The sequence below is a fragment of the Scyliorhinus torazame genome, chromosome 1, assembly GCF_047496885.1.
Source record: "Scyliorhinus torazame isolate Kashiwa2021f chromosome 1, sScyTor2.1, whole genome shotgun sequence".
Classification (NCBI taxonomy): Eukaryota; Metazoa; Chordata; class Chondrichthyes; order Carcharhiniformes; family Scyliorhinidae; genus Scyliorhinus; species Scyliorhinus torazame.
Window position 1 is genome coordinate 172,795,265 of NC_092707.1, and position 20,791 is coordinate 172,816,055.

Consider the following 20,791-nt stretch of genomic DNA (forward strand, 5'->3'; position numbering starts at 1 on the left):
TCAGCCCCAACCTCGCACATGAGGTGGAGGCATTCACTCTCTGGAGCACTTCACACCAGACCCCCTCCTCTATAACCTCTCCCAGCTCTTCCTCCCACTTTGCTTTGATCTCTTCCAGTGGTGCCTTATCCTCTTCCAAAATAGCTCCGTACACCGCTGACACTGCCCCCTTCTCCAGTCCCCTTGTCGTCAGCACCTCCTCCAGCAGTGTGGAGGCCGGTTCCTCTGGGAAACTCAATATCTCCTTCCTGGCAAAATCCCGAACCTGCATGTACCTAAACACTGCTCCCTGCTCCAGCCCATACTTCGCTTCCAGCTCCCTCAATCCTGCAAACCTACCCCGGAGAAACAAATCTTTTAGCGTCTTAATCCCCCTCTCTTCCCATTTCTGAAAACTTCCATACCCCCTCCCTGGCTCAAATCTGTGGTTCCCCCGAATCGGCATTTCCCTTGACCCTGCCCCCAACCCGAAGTGTTGGCGAAACTGCCTCCAGATTTTCAATGAAGCTATTATTACCGGACTCCTTGAGTATTTCCCCGGAGCTATCGGGGGCAGCGCTGTTGCAAGTGCTTTCAGCCCCGATCCCCTGCACAAACTCTCCTCCGTTCTGACCCACTGGGAATCAACCCCTCTGACCCAGCTCCGCACCTTCTCCACACTCGCCGCCCAGTAGTAGTACAACAGGTTCAGGAGACCCAAACCCCCTGCCTGCCTTCCCCTCTGTAGCAGCACCTTTCTCACTCTGGCCACCTTCCCTCCTCGTATGAACGAGGTAATCCTTCCCTCAATCTCCCTGAAAAAATACTTTGGCAAGAAAATCGATAGGCATTGAAAAATAAACAGAAATCGCGGCAACACATTCATTTTAACCACCTGTACCCGACCCGCCAGTGACAGAGGAAGACCATCCCACCTTGCCAGATCGGCTTTCACTCACCCCACCAAACTAGTGATGTTGTCCCTGCAAAGCCTCCCCCACTCCTGGCAACCTGCATCCCCAGGTACCTAAAGTGAGCCTCTGCCCTACAGAAGTGCAGCCCCCCTGACCCCACCCCCGGCCAAGACACCACAAAATACTCACTCTTGTCCAGGTTCAGCTTGTACCCCGAGAAAGACCCAAATACCCGCAGTAGCTCCAATATTCCTCCTATCGACGCACTCGGTTCCGACACACACAGCAGCAAGTCGTCGGCATATAAGGACACCCTATGCTCTATTTCCCCCCCCCGCACTATTCCTTTCCATGCTCCCAAACTTCTCAATGCGATGGCCAACGGCGCAGTCGCAAGTGCAAACAGCAGGGGGGACATAGGACATCCCTGTCTCGTCCCATGGTGGAGAGAAAAGTATCTCGAACTGATATTGTTTGTGTGGACACTCGCCTTCGGCTCCTTATATAGTAGCTTTACCCAGTTCACCAATCTTGGTCCAATCCCAAACCGCTCCAGCACTGCCATCAGGTACCCCCATTCTACCCGATCAAACGCCTTCTCGGCATCCAATGCCACAACCACCTCTGTTTCCTTCCCTTCTGCAGGTGCCATAACTACGTTCAAAACCCTCCTAATGTTTGAAAACAGCTGCCTCCCTTTCACGAATCCCGTCTGATCCACCCCATCACCTTCGGGAGGCACTCCTCCAGCCTACCCGCCAGTACTTTCGCCAACACTTTTGCGTCCACATTCAGAAGTGATATGGGACTATACGACCCACACTCCGTCGGATCCTTATATTTTTTTAGCAACAATGAAATCGATGCCTGCCCCAAGGTTTGCGGCAACACCCCTTCCCTATCGCCTCTTCAAACATCCCCACCATCAGGGATACCAGCTTATCCTTGAATTTTTTATAATATTCCACCGGAAACCCATCCGGCCCTGCCATCTTCCCCGACTGCATCCTCCCAATTGCATCCTTTATCTCCTGCTCCACTATTGCTCCTTCTAATGTAGCCCTGTCCCCCTCCCATAGCCTCGGGTACTGCAACCCATGTAGAAATTCCTGCATCTCATGGTCTCCCCCGGGTGGTTCTGACTTGTACAACCCCTCATAAAACTCCTCAAAAACCTTGTTAATCAGCATAGGAGCCACGACCAACTTCCCTGCCCTATCCCTCACCTGAAGAATTTCCCTTGCCGCTGCCTCCCTCCTGAGCTGACCCGCCTTATCTCCAAGTTCATAAACTGCTCCCCTTGCTCGTCTCAGTTGGCGCACCGCCTTCCTGGTGGACAGTCGATCGAAGCTCGCCTGTAGTTCCTGCCTCTTTTCCAGCTTCGCTGGGTCCCCATCTTCTGCATACCTCCTGTCTACATCCAACATCTCTACTATTACCCTCTGCCGCTCCAACCTCTCCTCTTTGTCCACCCTGGCCTTAAACAAAATTTCCTCACCCCTCACCACCACCTTTAGAGCCTCCCAGATGACTGCCTTCGACACCTCACCCGTACAATTGAAACCTACATATTCCTTAATTACCTTTTCAATTTTCTCACAGAACACTTGGTTCCCCAAAAGCCCCACATCCAATTTTCACCCCGGTCTTTGCGCTACCCCCTTCTACAGCACCATATCCACCCAATGTGGAGCGTGATCTGACACTGCAATTGCAGAGTATTCCGACCCCTTGACTCCAGCCAGCAAAGCCTTTTCCACCACAAAAAAGTCAATCCGCAAGTATACCTTATGGACTGCTGAGAAAAACGAGTACTCCCATTCCCTTTTATGCAAGAACCTCCAAGGGTCCACCCCTCCCATTTCCACCATTAGCCCAGCCAGCGCTTTTGCCCCCCCCCCCCCTGATGGGACCAGCCAGCGCGGCCGTGATCTGTCCGACCTTGGCCCCTGCACCAAGTTCAGTCCTCCCCCCCCCCCCCCCCCCCCCCCCCCCCCCCCCCAAAATCAGCTCATGTGTGTCCAAGTCGGGAATGGCCCCAAACACCTTGCTCGCGAATCCCACATCGTCCCAATTGGGACCGTATACACTTAACAGCGCCACTAATCTCCCCTCCAGCGTCCCTGCCACAATCACATATCTACCCCCCTGACCTGCCACCACCACCTCCATGTGGAAGCGTACGCTTTTGCTGACCAACACCGCTACCCCTCGAGCCCTTCCATCAAATCCGGAGTGAAACATTTGGCTAACCCAGCCCTTTTTAAGTCTCACCTGTGTCATAATATACACCAGTATATTGTTATAACCTGCCTACTTACCATTGGCTGGGGACTAATGACAATCCCACAATCCTGTGGGAGTATGAGCTTCCCCAATGAGGGGGGCGGAGAAACCATTAGTAAACTCCTAGTATAAATAAAGCTGGCCAGTTCAGGATCCAGCTGGAAGGAGTGTGCAGCAAGGGAAGTTGCTGCTGCTGTTATATATATATATATATATATATATATATAATATATATATATATATATATATATATGTTATTGTAAATAAATGTTATTTTAAAACTCGTGCTGGATTCTGTGGCCCTCACAAAATATATCATGGTGCAGATACACACACACTGATGGACACACAGCGGGACCAATCAACGCACACAACACCGCAGCCAATCACCAGTTAGAGCACAAGCACTATAAAGACAGGGGGGGGGCATCAGAGTTCCCGCTCATTCGTGCTGCAGCTTCCTAGTAGGACAGAGCTCACAGCCTGCAGCACAGATCTTCACCATGTGCTGAGTGCATAGACTGGTTAGGACAAGGCATAGGTCTTTAGTTCAATCTAATATTGTGTTAACCCACAGTGAAAGTATGTTCAACAGTTTCCGACTTAATAAAATATAATAAAATAGTGTTGCACTATTTTAAGTGTTCGTGGCCTGTATGTGTTCCACGGATCCAGAGCTCCCAATGCAACAACCTGGTCCTTCACCCTCAAGTGAGTCTCCTGCAGCATTGCTACATCGGCTTTCAAACTTTTAAGATGCGCAAGCACCCTTGACCTCTTCACCGGACCTCCTAGCCCTCTCACATTCCACGTGACTATCCTTACTGGAAGTGAGGTATAAATGTTAATTCATGTTTGTAAAATTCAAACTGCACCAGTTCGACATTTGGATTTCTCTCTCTCACTCTCATGTACTTGTAATGCATGAAAAGCAATGTTGTATAAATTACTAATTTGGGGGGCTTTCGAGCTATCAGTTTTTTGGAAGCTTTTGCTATGCTTTTGATAGTTTTCCTAGTTGATTAGTATGTTTTATTTTCATTCATTCATGGGATGTGGGCATCGCTGACTAGGCCAGCATTTGTTCCCCAGCCCTAATTGCCTTTGAGAAGGTTATGGTGAGCTGCCGCCTTGAACTGCTGCAGTCCATGTAGTGTAGGTACATCCACAGTGCTATTAGAGAGGAGTCCCTATATTTTGACATAGCAACAGTGAAGAAACCACAATATATTTCCATGTTAGGATGGTAAGTGGCTTAGAGGGGAACTTCCAAATGGTGACATTCCTTTTGTCTGCTGCCCTTGTCCTTCTAGATTGTAGCAGTCATGGGTTTGGAAGGTGCTGCTTAAGGAACCATAGTGAGTTTCTGCCGTGCATCTTATAGATGGTACACACTACTACCACGATCTGCCGGTGGTGGAGGGGGTGAATGTTGGTGGGTGGAGTGTCAATCAAGTGGGCTGCTTTGTCCTGATTGGTGTCAAGCTTCTTGAGTGTTATTTGAGCTTCACTCATCCAGGCAAGGGTATTTCATCACACTGCTGACTTGTGCCTTGCAGATGGCGGGACAGGCTTTGAGGAGTCGGGAGTTGAGCTCCGAACCATATGATTCTAGCCGTAATATGAGCATGCGAACAAGGAGCAGGACTAGCCCATTCAGCCCTTCGAGCCTGCTCTGCCATTTAATAAGATGGTTGATCTGATCGTAATCTCAAATCTGCATCCCACCTACCCCTAATAACCTATCGCCCCCTTGAATTACCGCAAATCTATCCATCTCTGCCTTAAAAACTTTCAAAGCCTCTGCTTCCACTGCCTTCTCAGGAATAGAGTTCCAAAGACTCCTGATGCTCTCCGAGGAAAATAAATTTGCTTCATCTGTTTTAAATGGACAACCCCTTTATTTTTGAGCAGTGATTCCGAGTTTTAGATTCACCCACAGGGAAACATCCTCTCCACATCCACCGTATCAAGACCCCTCAGGATCTTAAGTTTCATTCAAGTCACCTTTTACACTTCCAAACTCCGCAGGTTACAAGTTTAGCCTCTCCATCTTTTCCTCTTAAAATAACCCACCCATTCCAGGTATTAGTCTAGTAAACTTCCCCTGAGTGCTTTCTAATGCATTTGCATCTTTCCTTAAATAAGGAGACCAGTACAGTACTTCATATGTGGCCCTGTACAACTGAAGCCTAACTTCCCTACTTTTGTATTCAATTCCCCTCTCAATAATTAACAGTCTATTACCTTTCCTAATTACTTGTGCCTGCATACTATCCTTTTGCGATTCATGCATAAAGATGCCCAGATTCTCTGAGCTCTGTATTCTGTTATCATTTAGATAATGTGCTGCTTTTTTATTCTTCCGACCAAAATGGACAATCTCACATCTTCCCACATTCTTCATTTGCCAGATATTGCTTGACCTAGCTATACCTTTTTGTAGCCTCTTTATGTCCTCTTCACAACCTACTTTCCTACCGATCTTTGTGTCATCAGAAAATTTGGCGACCATCCTTTCATCCAAGTCATACAGTTGGGGTGCCAGCACTGATCCCTGTGGCACACAACTCATTATATCATGCCAACTTGAAAAAGACCCATTTATGCTGTTGAATGTCAAGGGTTTTGGTTAGATACACTCCTGTTGGAGATGGTCATCGCCTGGCACTTGTGTGGCACAAATATTACTTGCCACTTGTCAGCCCAAGCCTGGATATTGTCCAGGTCTTGCTGAATTTAGATTGAATTGGATTTGTTTATTGTCAATGGGTACCGAGGTACAGTGAAAAGTATTGATCTGCATACAGTCCAGACAGATCATTCCATATATGAAAAAAATATATAAGGCACACCATGTAAATACATAGACACAGGAATCGGGAGTGTAGTACTACTCGGTCGAGAAGGTGTGTGAAGAGATCAGATCAGCCCATAAGAGTGTTGAAGCTGTTTTCGACATGAACTGTTTCAGTATCTGAGGAGTCACGAATGGTACTGAACATTGTGCAATTATCAATGAACGTCCCCACTTCTGCCCTTACAATGGAATGAAGGTAATTGATGAAACAGCTGAAGATGTTTGGGCCCAAGAATTCCTGCAGTGATGTCTTGGAATTGAGGTGATGCACCTCAAACAATTATAACATCATAGTTTGTGCTAGGTATGACTCCAACCAGTGGACAGCTTTCTCCCTGATTTCCATTGACTCCAGTTTTGCCAGGGCTCCTTGATGCCACATTCAGTCAAGTTCTACCTTGACAGCAAGGGCAGTAACTCTGACCTCTCCTCTAATTCAGCTGTTTTGCCCATGTTTGAACCAAGGCTGTAATGAGGTTTGGAGCTGAATGGCCATCGTGGAACCCAAATAGAACATCAACAGGGTGGTTAATGATAAGCAAGTGCCGGTTGAAAGCACTATTGATGAACTCTTCCATCACTTTACTGAAGATCGAGAATGGACCGATGGGGTGATAAATGGCCAAGTTAAATTTGTTCTGTATAGTGTACAGGCTGTACTTCATGTACAGGACATACTTGGACAATTTTCCACATTGCCGGGTAGATACCAGTGCTGTAGCCTCACTGGAACAGCTTGGCTTGGGTGTGGGGGGGGGGGGGGGGGGGTGCAGGATCTGGAGCATGTATTCAGTATTATTGCTGGAATATTGTCGGGGCTATGCCCGTTGCAATACCCAGTGCCTCATCCACTTCTTTATATCACATGGAGTGAATGGAATTGGCTGACGACTAGAATCCATGATTCTGGGAACCTCTGGAGGAGGCCAAGGTGGACAATCCGCTTAGCACTTCTGGTTGAAGATTGTTGCAATGAAAAAAAAATGAAATGAAATGAAAATCGCTTATTGTCACAAGTAGGCTTCACATGAAGTTACTGTGAAAAGCCCCTAGTCACCACATTCCGGCGCCTGTTCGGGGAGGCTGGTACGGGAATTGAACCGTGCTGCTGGCCTGCCTTGGTCTGCTTTAAAAGCCAGCTCTTTAGCCCTGTGCTAGAATTGCTTCAGACTTATCTTTGCCTGGATGTGCTCGGCTCCTCCATCTTTGAGGATAGGTGTTAATTGTCTACTACCATTCATACCTGGATGTGGCAGGACTGCAGAGTTTAGATCTGACCTGTTAATTGTGGAATTGTTTTGTTCTGTTTGGCACAGAAGTTGTCCTGTGGTGAGCTTCACCAGGTTGACGCCTCACTTTTAGATATGCCTGGTTCTGCTTCTGGCATGCCCTCCTGCATTCTTCATTGAGCCAGGGTGATCCCCTGACTTTGTAAGTGTTGAGTGGGGGATTTGCTGGTCCAGATTGTGGTTGAGTACAATTCTGCTGTTGCTAATGTCACACAACACCTCATGTTGCCCAGTTTTGAGTTGCTAGATCTTTTCAAAATCTATCCCATTTAGCATGGTAGTAGTGCCACACAAAATGGGGTTTCTACAGATACTGTCATGGGACAAGCGCATTTGTGGCATGCAAGTTGGTGAGGATGAGGGCAAGTAGGTTTCTCTCTCTTGGTTCCCTCACCATCTGCCACAGGCCCAGTCTTAAAGCTATTTCCTTTTGGACTCAACCAGCTCTGCCTGGACTGATCCATTCTTCGTGAGGGACATTGAAGTCCCCCACCCTGAATATATTCTGTGTCCTTGCCTCCCGATGTGCTTCCTCCAAGTGTGTTGAACATGGAGTACTGATTCATCAGCTGAGGGGGTGGGGGAAGTCATTTTTTTCATTCATTTTTCAAGTACATGGTAATCAGCAGGAGGTTTCCTTGTCTGTGTTTGACCCGATGCCATGAGACTTCATGGGGTCCAGAGTCAATGATGGGGTCTCCCAGGGCAACTCCCTTCCGACTCTATATAATTGCTTTGCCACATCGGCTTCCACCATGTAACGTGTAGCATGTAATAAGTCATTGCTAAGAGTGTGTAACGGTGTCTAATCATTTTGAATTTTATTATAGGTTGACTTAGAAGTGACCCTTCCTGGAGAAGGCAAAGACCAGACCTTCAAGGTTTCCATACAATGGGTCTCAGTTGTCAGTCTGCAGTTGCTGTTGGAAGCTTTGGCAGGACGCCTTAGTGAGGTTCCTGAGGATTGTGTGCAGGCACTGGATGTTGTCACAAGACACCTTCCCTCCATGAGGTATTTGCTGATGAGCTTTTACTCTGTTTTCAGATTAAACCTGAGCTGCTGCTTTTCTGAAAAATGGCAAATTGTTCTCCATTGGAACATTGTGACACCCCATAAGTGCATGTTATTTGTGTATGTTAAATATTGTGCATAATATTTTGCAGTTTTAGCAATTTTAAAACCCGTTCTTGTCAGAAGGATGGAAGGTAAAAAATGTTGCCAATGGTGGAACCAGCTAGAAATGCATAGTAACGCTGACGGCTTATTAAAATTAGAAGATGGGTTCACAAAGGGTATATACTTTTTCATCACAATTTGAAACAGAGGACAATGGAAGAGTTCAAATATTAGCACCTACAATAAAGAAACAGCTAGTAACCGTTTTGATTCATTCATGGGTCATGGGTGTCGCTGGCTGGGCCACCATTTATTGCCCATCCCTAATTGCCCATGAATTGAATGGCTAGCTCGGCCATTTCAGAGGGCATTTAAGAGTCAACCATACTGCTGTGGATCTGGAGTTACATTTAGACCAGAACCAGGTAAGGACAGTAGATTTCCTCCCCTAAAGGACATAGTGAACCAGGTGGGTTTTTGCGACAATTGACAATACTTTCATGGTCATCATTAGACTTTTGAATCACAGAGTCGGGGACCCGGGTTTGATTCGTGTCTGCATAGGTTTCCTTATCTGAGGAAGGATGCTCTTGCTCTAGATGGAATGCAGCAAAGGTTTACCAGACTGAAGTATGAGGAGAGATTGACTCGGTTAGGATTGTATTCGCTGGAGTTCAGAAGAATGAATGGGGGGGGGGGGGGGGGGGGTCTCCTATAAACCTATAAAATTCCAATGGGACTAGACAGGGTAGATGCAGGAAGGATGTTCTTGATGGTGGGTGTGTCCAGACCCAGGAGTCACAGTCTGAGGATGGTCTGGTAGGCCATCTAGGACAGAGATGAGAAATTTCTTCACCCAGAGAGTGGTGAGCCTGATTTCAAGAAGCAGTTAGATATAGTACTTGGGGCAAGGGGATCAAAGGATATGGGGGGGGAAGCAGGATTAGGCTATGAGTTGGATGATCAGCCATGATCGTAATGAAAAGCAGAGCAGACTCGAAGGCCTGAATGGCCTCTTCCTATTTTCTATGTTTCTTCCAGGTGTTCTGGTTTCTTCCCACAGTCCAAAGATGTGTAGGTTAGGTGGATTGGCCATGATAAATTGGGTAGGGTTATTGGGATAAGGCGGGAGAGTGGTCCTGGATAGGGTGCTCTTTCAGAGAGTCTATTCTCTGAAGGGATTCTGTGATTTTTAATTGAATTCAAATTTCACCATCTGCTGTGGGAGGCAGGGTAGCCCAGTGGTTAAACAATGTTGCTTCACAGCGCCAGGGTCCCGGGTTCAATTCCCGGCTTGGGTCACTGTCTGTTGCGAATCAGTACGTTCTCCCCGTGTGCATGGGTTTCCTCCGGGTGCTCCGGTTTCCCACCACAAGTCCCGAAAGACGTGCTTGTTAGGTGAATCGAGCATTCTGAATTCTACCTGTGTGAACACGAACAGTCGTCAGTGTGGCGACTTCGGGATTTTCACAGTAACTTCATTGCAGTGTTAATGTAAGCCTACTTGTGGCAATAATAAAAGATTATGGTGGGATTCAAATCCGGGTTCCCAGAGCATTACCCTGGGTCTCTGGATTATTAGTCAAGTTACAACACCTATGTTTTATATAGCTGGAAACCTGGGTGAAATGCAACAGCCATCTAGAGGTATTAGAAAAACAAGGAGGTTGAAAACTGTTTACAGTTAAAAGTCTTTAGGAATCTGAAGCATCAAATCTGAGTCAACAGGATTGATGCAAGCGTGGCTCAGTGGTTAGCACTGCTGCCTAACGACACACAGGCCCCGGGTTCAATCCCGGCCCCAGGTCACAGTCTGTGTGGAGTTTGCACAAGGGGACGTCTCCGTGGGTCTCACCCTCATAACCCAAAGATGTGCAGGGTAGGTGGATTGGCCACGCTAAATTGTTCCTTAATTGGGGAAAAAAAATTGGATATTCTAAATTTATTTTTTTAAACCAGACTGATGCATTAGAAAATTGTGAAAAAAATATACCAAAAAGATAATAAAGGACCAATGTAAGTTCCTATAGTAATGCCTTTTACCTGGAGAAAATTAGTTTATGGGTGAGTAGAAGCTCCGACTGTTGGGAGTACTTAGAGTTGACAACATGGACAACATTAGAACAGAGATGAGGAGAAATTTCTTCAGTCAGAGAGTGGTGGGTCTGTGGAATTCATTGCCACAGAGGGCGGTGGAGGCCGGGACGTTGAGTGTCTTTAAGACAGAAGTTGATGAATTCTTGATTTCTCAAGGAATTAAGGGCTATGGAGAGAGAGCGGGTAAATGGAGTTGAAATCAGCCATGATTGAATGGTGGAGTGGACTCGATGGGCCGAATGGCCTTACTTCCGCTCCTATGTCTTATGGTCTTATGGTTGCTAGAGCTGCTCATGAAAATAGTCCCAAACATTCCTTTGCATGATGAAGATTTAGAGCGACTGCATGTCCAATCCAAAGCCTCTGGGTCATTTAATGGTCTCCATTAGTTAAGAACTACAGGCAGTCAACCATTGACTTCAGTAATTTTTTTTTTTTTTATTTAAGTACCCAATTTTTTTTTCTCCCTAAAGGGGCAATTTAGCGTGGCCAATCCACCTACTCAGCACATCTTTGGGTTGTGGGGGTAAGACCCATGCAGACACGGGGAGAATGTGCAAACTCCACACTAACAGTGACCCAGGATCGAACCCGGGTCCTCGGCGCCATGAGGCAACAGTGCTAACCACAGCCCCACTGTGCCACCCTGAGTTCAGTAATTTTATTGACATGTCTGCTTTTATTGCATCTGTTTGTTGTGCCAAATTGCATAACACTATACACCAGCGTGGAAGTCATTTGACATGTCGAATGCCAAGCCTACTAAGACTACCAGGTTTCTTTCAAATTTTCCTGTAATGGTTTCCACATCATTTGTTGTATATTTCTATCATTCTATTTCCAGGGCATGTAGTATTTTACACTAATCCATGTTAAATTTAAATTGGAACAAAAGGGCATAATCTTACATAGAAACATAGAAAATGTGTGCAGGAGTGGGTAATTTAGTCCTTCGAGCCTGCACCACCATTCAATAAGATCATAGCTGATCATGCAAATTCAGTGTCCCCAACTCACGCTTTCTCTCCATTACCCCTTGCTCCCTTTAGCTACAAGGGCCATGACCAGCTCCCTCTTGAATATATCCAAAGAACTGGCCCCAACAGCTTTCTGTGGGAGAGAATTCCATAAGTTCACAACTCTCTAGAGAAGAAGTTCTTCCTCAGCTCAGTCCTGAATGGCTTACCCCTTATTCTTCGGTTGTGACCCCTAGTTCTGGACGTCCCCAACATCGGGAACATTTTTTCTGCATCGAGCCTTTCCAGTCCCATGAGGATTTTATATGTTTCTGTGAGATCCCCTCTCATTCTTTTAAACTCCAGTGAATACAATCCGCGTCGATCCAGTCTTTCTTCAAATGTCAGTCCTGCCATCCAGAGATAATTCCCGGGATGGCAGGACTGACATCTGAAGAAAGACTGGTTCGACGTAAACCTTTGCTGGACACCCTCCGTAGCAAGAATGTCCTTCCTCAAACTAGGAGACCAAAACTGCACACAATACTCAAGCTGTTGCCTCACCAAGGCCCATACAACTGCAGCAAGACATCCCTACACCTATACTCAAATCCTCTCACTGTGAAGGCCAGCATGCCATTAGCTTTCCTCACCGCTTGCTGTATCTACGTGCCAACCATCAGCGACTGTTCCACCAAGATACCCATGTCTCGTTGCACTTCCGTTTCCTAAACTACAACCATTCAGATAATCTGCCTTCCTCTTTTTGCCACCAAAGTGGATAACCTCACATTTTACCTACATTATATTGTATTTGCCCACTCAGCCAGCCTGTCCAAGTCATCCTGCAGGCTCTTTCCATCCTCCTCACAGCACACACTGCCACCCAGCTTGGTATCATCTGCAAATTTGGAGATATTACATTCGATTCCTTCGTCCAAATCATTAATGTATATTGTGAACAGCTGGGGTCCAGCACTGAACCCTGCGGTACCCCACTAGTGACTGCCTGGCACTCTGAAAAGGACCTGATATTTTCCACTTTCTGCTTCCTGTCTGCCGACCAGTTCTCTATTCACAGTCAATACATTACCCCCAATGCCATGAGCTTTAATTATGCTCACTAATCTCTTGTGCGGGACCTTGTCAAAAATCAATTTTTGGAAGTCTAGATACACAACACCCAGTGGTTCACCCTTGTCCACTCTGCTGGCCACATCCTCAAAAAATTCTGAAGATTTGTCAAGCATGATTTTCCTATTAGTGAATCCATGCTGACTTGGACCGACCCTGTCCCCACTTATAAATGCTCAGTTATTTCATCCTTAATAATGTGACCCCAGCGTTTTTACCATCACCGATGTCAGGCTAACCAATCTATAATTCCCTGTTTTCTCTGTCCCTCCTTTTTTAAAGGTGGCGTTACATTATTCTACCCTCCAATCCATTGGAACTTAGTCTACAGAATGCTGGAAAATGATCACCAATGCATCCACTATTTTGAGGACCACTTCCTTAAGTACTTTGGATGCAAAGCTTCAGGCACTGGGGGACTTATCGAGTTTTAATCCCATCAATTTTCCCCAATATAATTTCTTGACTAATAAGAATTCCCTTCAGTTCCTCCCTCATGTCCCCTAGTATTTCAGAAGGTTATTTGTGTCCTCCTTAGTGAAGACAGATCCAAAGTAATTGTTCAACTGTCTGCCATCTCTTTGCCCATTATGAATTCACCTGTTGCCAATTATGAATTCACCTGATTCTAATTGTAAGGGATCGACATTCCTCTTCAAATTCTTTAAATTTATTTAGGAGTGGGATCACATAAAGTGAGGCCAGTGCTTTTCCACATAAAGGTTAGTGAAAATATTGAACACACTCCTCCCTTAGAAGCTGTGGATGCCTGGTCACATGAAACTTTACAAGATTTTCGATCGATTTTTGTTAGGCAAGAGATTTGGAGATGAGATCGAGATCCATGATTTAATTGAATAGGTTCACAATGCTGAATGATCTATTCTATTTTCCTGTTTGGTCCACTTACAATTTGCCCACTCAAACTTGCAGTTTGGGTTGCATTCTCTGAATTCACGGTTCCTCATAGTTTCAATTTATCAGGCACAGTATCACAACCTGAGAAATCCTTTGGAAATTTCAGTTTCCTGAATTTAAGAAAAATGGTAGGCTCCATTGAAGTATTTCAAATCAGTGAGTCTTTAGACTGAATCATCACTGTCTAAATGTCTTGTGGTTTAGCAGGCAGAATTTTAAAGGTTAATTAAAAAAAAAGAAGAATTTTTGAGTCTTTACTATCTTCCCTTCCCCATCCTCCTCAGGTATACCCCAGTGGGTCGTTCCTTCTTCTCTCCCCCAGAGGGTTACTACCACCCATTGGGTGGAGGTAGAGAAGTCTGGTTTGGTTTCCATCAATCTGTCCGACCTGCCATGTGGAATATGATGTTAAACATTGATGGTGAGTTGCACATTCTGTAAACATATTTATTACATTGATCTTAAAACATTCTGGATATTTTTCCTGACTTGCGAGTGTGCTTTTTGAAATGCTCATTATAAAATCCAATAAGGTAACATAAAGAGAACCAATGTAACGTATTATTATTGTGCAATCAACTGCCATCCAGCACTGATAGACAAGGACTCAAATCCAGCTAAGACGAAAGATCAGTGCAATGGGGTTTGTAAAAACATTAAATCTAGCTGAACTAGCTTGTTTCATTAGATAATGCATGAGAAAATAAAAATAAATTATTTTTTGTTTGAGGCCCTGTGTTTCTGTACACAATTCTTTAGTTCAGTCCTGTTTTGGGTTTCCATCTAAAACTACAAGGGCCATTTATGGCTTTATAGGTGCATAGTTTTGGTCCAGAGTGGATCAAAAGAGTAAAGTTATAATTGGGAAGTAAATCTAGGGGCTTTCCACAGTAACTTCATTGCAGTGTAGTAGTGTAAGCCTACTTGTGACACTCATAAGATTATTATTATTACTAATGAGATTACTTCGGATGATATGATTTTATCCTCGGGGGGACAAATGAAAATCTAATCTTGCGTAACAATTGACAGCAATGGAAATATATGATTCGTTATTGGAAAGAAAATGGGCCAGAGGGTTCCTAGTGCCCTGATGCAAACAAATATTGGATGTTCAAACCTAATACATTGGCATGTAATTTGGTGTGGGATGGGGGCAAGGCAAGAAATAGCTGTACAACTTATTAAACAATTTGATCAGCCAATCACTCAGATATATGGCCTAAGTCCCTGACATCACACTGGCACTGAAATTCAGACTGTTGCTCAATTCTGCAGTAGGCAGAAAGTCATTTTGGACTGACAGCATATCATTCTGTTAGTGGAAGATACCACATGCTTCGCCACTGCAGAGTAACCGCGTGAAACCGCTTTCTTAAGCTTAATGAATCAAACGGAATGTTCCTTCGGTTCATAATGGACAGAGTGCAGACTGTATTCAACCAGCCTGCAATTGCAAAGCCCAAAACCATACATCTGCTGTATGGTGATTGAACAACATTTGCTGAACAACCGTGAGTATGCTAATAGCTACGTTGACAATCGATTTAAGATGATCTTCATTAGTGTCACAAGTAGGCTTACATTAACACTGAAATGAAGTTGCTGTGAAAATTCATAATGTGGCTCAATTTACACTAGCTATAAGCAGCATCCATTCATAAGCACTGACCCATTCTCCGCAAGCAAAAGGAATATATTTAAGTCTTGCCTCTTTAAGAGTGACCCGGGAGCTTGAGGAGCCTATGGTTCCTGTTGCTTTCTCTATGCCTTAGACAATCAAAGTCAACTTGCTTTAAAATTAGAACCGATTTCTCCTCTCGTATAAATTGCTGTTGTGATTGTTTGAAGTATGACATTCTTGTGTTTGTCCTGATGAGTGCAAGATGATGTTTCAGCAACATAGTTCTTTACATTGCTGAAGAGAGAGAACTGGAGGAGAAAACTTAGAATACAATACTATAGTCTGCTCCAGTGGAGGAAATAAACTATCTTAACCACAATGATGACAACAAATTATGTTCAAAGTGACATACATAGTACATTGCAATGTGTGAGGCTACAAATCATTCTGCCCTAAAAGTATGCCTGTGAGATCTGTCCTTGTGAAACAAAGATTATTTTTATTTGTATGTGAAAGCAGATTGACTGAGGAAGCATTCAATTTTAAACAGAAAGTCTCTATGTAGTACATCTCTAGCGCTGTTGACTGATCCAGGTTGGTGCTAAATGTTTTGAGGGCATTGGTCACAATTACAAAATAGATTTGCATGACGAAACCCTTGGTCCATTCAATCTCACCTTTTCAGTAAAATATCTGGTTTCCCATTACTGTAACCGGTTGCTTTTAAATGTAAGCTTTTTATTTTGGAACTTTTGTTTCTGAGGGTTCTCTAAATAATGAAATAAATCAAATAAAAGAGTGCAGAATCCAAGTTGCTGCTAAACTGCTGCTTTTTGATGTACCAAAGCTTTTAGCAAGTTATTGTCATCCTTCATAGTTCAGGATAGAAATCCAGAAATGGTAAATTCAGGGCCTGTATTTTGCATTGTGATTTTGGGAGCAATAGTTTACGAATGCATTGGTTGTCTTTATCCTGTAGTTTATAATACGTCGGCATCCAGGGAGATCAAATTTTGTGCTGAAAGCATATGTGTAAATAAGAACATAAGAACTAGGAGCAGGAGTAGGCCATCTGGCCCCTCGAGCCTGCTCCACTATTCAATGAGATCATGGCTGATCTTTTGTGGACTCAGCTCCACTTTCCGGCCCAAACACCATAACCCTTAATCCCTTTATTCTTCAAAAAACTATCTATCTTTATCTTAATAACATTTAATGAAGGAGCCTCTACTGCTTCACTGGGCAAGGAATTCCATAGATTCACAACCCTTTGGGTGAAGAAGTTCCTCCTAAACTCAGTCCTAAATCTATTTCCCCTCATTTTGAGGCTATGCCCCTAGTTCTGCTTTCACCTGCCAGTGAAAACAACCTGCCCGCATCTATCCTATCTATTCCTTTCATAATCTTATATGTTTCTATAAGATCCCCCCTCATCCTTCTAAATTCCAACGAGTACAGTCTCAGTCTACTCAACCTCTCCTCGTAATCCAACCCCTTCAGCTCTGGGATTAACCTAGTGAATCTCCTCTGTACACCCTCCAGTGCCAGTACGTCCTTTCTCAAGTAAGGAGACCAAAACTGAACACAATACTCCAGGTGTGGCCTCACGAACACCTTATACAATTGCAGCATAACCTCCCTAGTCTTAAACTCCATCCCTCTAGCAATGAAGGACAAAATTCCATTTGCCTTCTTAATCACCTGTTGCACCTGAAAACCAACTTTTTGCGACTCATGCACTAGCACACCCAGGTCTCTCTGCACAGCAGCATGTTTTAATATTTTATCATTTAAATAATGATCCCTTTTGCTGTTATTCCTACCAAAATGGATAACCTCACATTTGTCAACATTGTATTCCATCTGCCAGACCCTAGCCCATTCACTTAGCCTATCCAAATCCCTCTGCAGACTTCCAGTATCCTCTGCACTTTTTGCTTTACCACTTATCTTAGTGTCGTCTGCAAACTTGGACACATTGCCCTTGGTCCCCAACTCCAAATCATCTATGTAAATTGTGAACAGTTGTGGGCCCAACACTGATCCCCGAGGGACACCACTAGCTACTGATTGCCAACCAGAGAAACACCCATTAATCCCCACTCTTTGCTTTCTATTAATTAACCAATCCTCTATCCATGCTACTACTTTCCCCTTCATGCCATGCATCTTTACCTCATGCAACAACCTTTTGTGTGGCACCTTGTCAAAGGCTTTCTGGAAATCCAGATATACCACATCCATTGGCTCCCCGTTATCTACCGCACTGTTAATGTCCTCAAAAAATTCCACTAAATTAGTTAGGCACGACGTGCCCTTTATGAACCCATGCTGCGTCTGTCCAATGGGACAAATTTCCATCCAGATGCCTCGCTATTTCTTCCTTGATGTTAGATTCCAGCATCTTCCCTACTACCGAAGTTAAGCTCACTGGCCTATAATTACCCGCTTTCTGCCTACCTCCTTTTTTAAACAATGGTGTCACGTTTGCTAATTTCCAATCCGCCGGGACCACCCCAGAGTCTAGTGAATTTTGGTAAATTATCACTAGTGCATTTGCAATTTCCCTAGCCATCTCTTTTAGCACTCTGGGATGCATTCCATCAGGTCCAGGAGACTTGTCTACCTTTAGCCCCATTAGCTTGCCCATCACTACCTCCTTGGTGATAACAATCCTCTCAAGGTCCTCACCTGTCATAGCCTCATTTCCATCAGTCACTGGCATGTTATTTGTGTCTCCACTGTGAAGACCGACCCAAAAAACCTGTTCAGTTCCTCAGCCATTTCCTCATCTCCCATTATTAAATCTCCCTTCTCATCCACTAAAGGACCAATATTTACCTAAGCCACTGTTTTTTATTTTATATATTTGTAGAAACTTTTACTATCTGTTTTTATATTCTGAGCAAGTTTACTCTCATAATCTATCTTACTCTTCTTTATAGCGTTTTTAGTAGCTTTATGTTGCCCCCTATAGATTTCCCAGTCCTCTAGCCTCCCACTAATCTTTGCTACTTTGTATGTTTTTTCCTTCAATTTGATACTCTCCCTTATTTCCTGAGATATCCACGGTCGATTGTCCCTCTTTTTACCATCCTTCCTTTTTGTTGGTATAAACCTTTGTTGAGCACTGTGAAAAATCACTTGGAAGGTTCTCCACTGTTCCTCAACTGTTTCACCATAAAGTCTTTGCTCCCAGTCTACCTTAGCTAGTTCTTCTCTCATCCCATTGTAATCTCCTTTGTTTAAGCACAAAACACTAGTGCTTGATTTTACCTTCTCACCCTCCATCTGTATTTTAAATTCCACCATATTGTGATCGCTCCTTCCGAGAGGATCCCTAACTATGAGATCCTGAATCAATCCTGTCTCATTACACAGGACCAGATCTATGACCGCTTGTTCCCTCATAGGTTCCATTACATACTGTTCTAGGAAACTATCGCGGATACGTTCTATAAACTCCTCCTCAAGGCTGCCTTGACCGACCTGCTTAAACCAATCAACATGTAGATTAAAATCCCCCATGATAACTGCTGTACCATTTCTACATGCATCTGTTATTTCTTTGTTTATTGCCTGCCCCACCATAATGTTACTATTTGGTGGCCTATAGATTACTCCTATCAGTGTCTTTTTCGCCTTACTATTCCTGATTTCCACCCAAATGGATTCAACCTTATCCTCCATAGCACCGATGTCATCCCTTACTGTTGCCCGGATGTCATCCTTAAATAACAGAGCTACACCACCTCCCTTACCATCCACTCTGTCCTTCCGAAAAGTTTGATACCCTCGGATATTTAACTCCCAGTCGTGACCATCCTTTAACCATGTATTCAGTAATGGCCACTAAATCATAGTCATTCACGATGATTTGCGCCATCAACTCATTTACCTTATTCCGAATACTACGAGCATTCAGGTAAAGTACACTTATGTTGGCTTTTTTACCTCTGTTCTGAATCTTAACACCTCAATCAGTAACCTCTCCTAAGTTATATTTCCTCTTAACCTTTCTCCTAATTTTCCTTGTCGTCGAACCCATATCTTCCTGTAACAACCTGCCGCGTCGCTTACCATTAATGTTTTCACTTCCCGTTTTATTTCTTTAGTATTCCTGGTCCTATTCACTGAGCTCCCCTCAGTCATTGTACCTTGTACTGTCGCCCTTTTTGATTTTTGACGATGGCTTCTCTGCCTTGCACTTTCCCTCTTACTGCCTTTTATTTCTGTCCCTGTTTTACTACCTTCCAACTTCCTGCATCGGTTCCCATCCCCCTGCCACATTAGTTTAAACTCCCCAACAGCTCTAGCAAACACCCCCCCCCCCCCAGGACATCGGTTCCAGTCCTGCCCAGGTGCAGACCGTCCGGTTTGTGCTGGTCCCACCTCCCCCATGACCAGTTCCAATGTCCCAGGAATTTGCACCATCTCTCGAGCCATTTATTCATCCTCTCTATCCTGACATTCCTACTCTGACTAGCTCGTGGCACTGGTAGCAATCCTGAGATTACTACCTTTTGAGGTCCTACTTTTTAGTTTAACTCCTAGCTCCCTAAATTCAGCTTGTAGGACCTTGTCCCGTTTTTTACCTATATCGTTGGTGCCTATGTGCACCACGACAGCTGGCTGTTCACCCTCTTTTCCCCCCCCCCTCTTCCCCCCCCCCTCTCCCCCCCCCACCCCCTCTCTCCCACCCCCCTCTCTCCCAACCCCCCTCTCTCCCACCCCCCTCTCTTCCCACCCCCCTCTCTCGCCACCCCCCTCTCTCCCCCCTCTCTCTCTCCCCCCTTTCTCTCTCCCCCCTCGCTCTCCCCCCTCTCTCTTCCCCTCTCTCTTCCCCCCCCTCTCTCTCCCCCCTCTCTCTCCCCCCTCTCTCTCCCCCCCTCTCTCCCCCCCCCTCTCTCTCTCCCCTCCCTCTCTCTCTCTCTCCCCTCCCTCTCTCTCTCCCCTCCCTCTCTTCCCCCTCCCTCTCTCCCCCCTCCCTCTCTTCCCCTCCCCTCCCTCTCTTCCCCCCTCCCTCTCTTCCCCCTCCCTCTCTTCCCTCCCCTCTCTCCCCCCCCCTCTCTCCCCCCTCTCTCTCCCCCCTCTCTCCCCCCCCCTCTCTCTCTCCCCCCCCCTCTCGCTCTCCCCCCCCCTCTCTCTCCCCCCTCTCTCTCTCCCTCCCCTCTCTCTCTCTCCCCCCTCTCTCTCTCTCCCCCTCTCTCTCTCTCTCTCCTCCCTCTCTTCCCCCCTCCCTCTCTTCCCCCCTCCCTCTCGTTCCCCCCTCCCTCTCTTCCCCCCTCCCTCTCTTTCCCCCCTCCCTCTCTTCCCCCTCCCTCTCTTCCCCCCTCCCTCTCTTCCCCCTCCCTCTCTTCCCCCCCTCTCTCTCCCCCCTCTCTCTCCCCCCTCTCTTTCCCCCCCCTCTCGTCCCCCCCCTCTTCCCCCCTCTTCCCCCCCTCTTCCCCCCCCCCTCTTCCCCCCCCCCTCTTCCCCCCCCCCCTCTTCCCCCCCCCTCTTCCCCCCCTCTTCCCCCCCCTCTTCCCCCCTCTTCCCCCCCTCTTCCCCCCCTCTTCCCCCCCCCTCTTCCCCCCCCCCTCTTCCCCCCCCCCCTCTTCCCCCCCCCCTCTTCCCC

General features: G+C 45.7%; 1 protein-coding gene across 2 annotated transcripts in view; it reads left to right on the forward strand.

Moving 5' to 3' along the window:
- ago4 (argonaute RISC component 4) overlaps positions 1-20,791 on the forward strand; it is a 146,956-nt gene that overhangs the window by 49,528 nt on the left and 76,637 nt on the right. For both annotated transcript variants that reach the window (XM_072501152.1, XM_072501153.1), the window contains exons 4-5: positions 8,159-8,340; positions 13,835-13,971. In XM_072501152.1, coding sequence (XP_072357253.1) covers positions 8,159-8,340; positions 13,835-13,971 — 319 coding nt within the window. The remainder of the gene's footprint in view (positions 1-8,158; positions 8,341-13,834; positions 13,972-20,791) is intronic.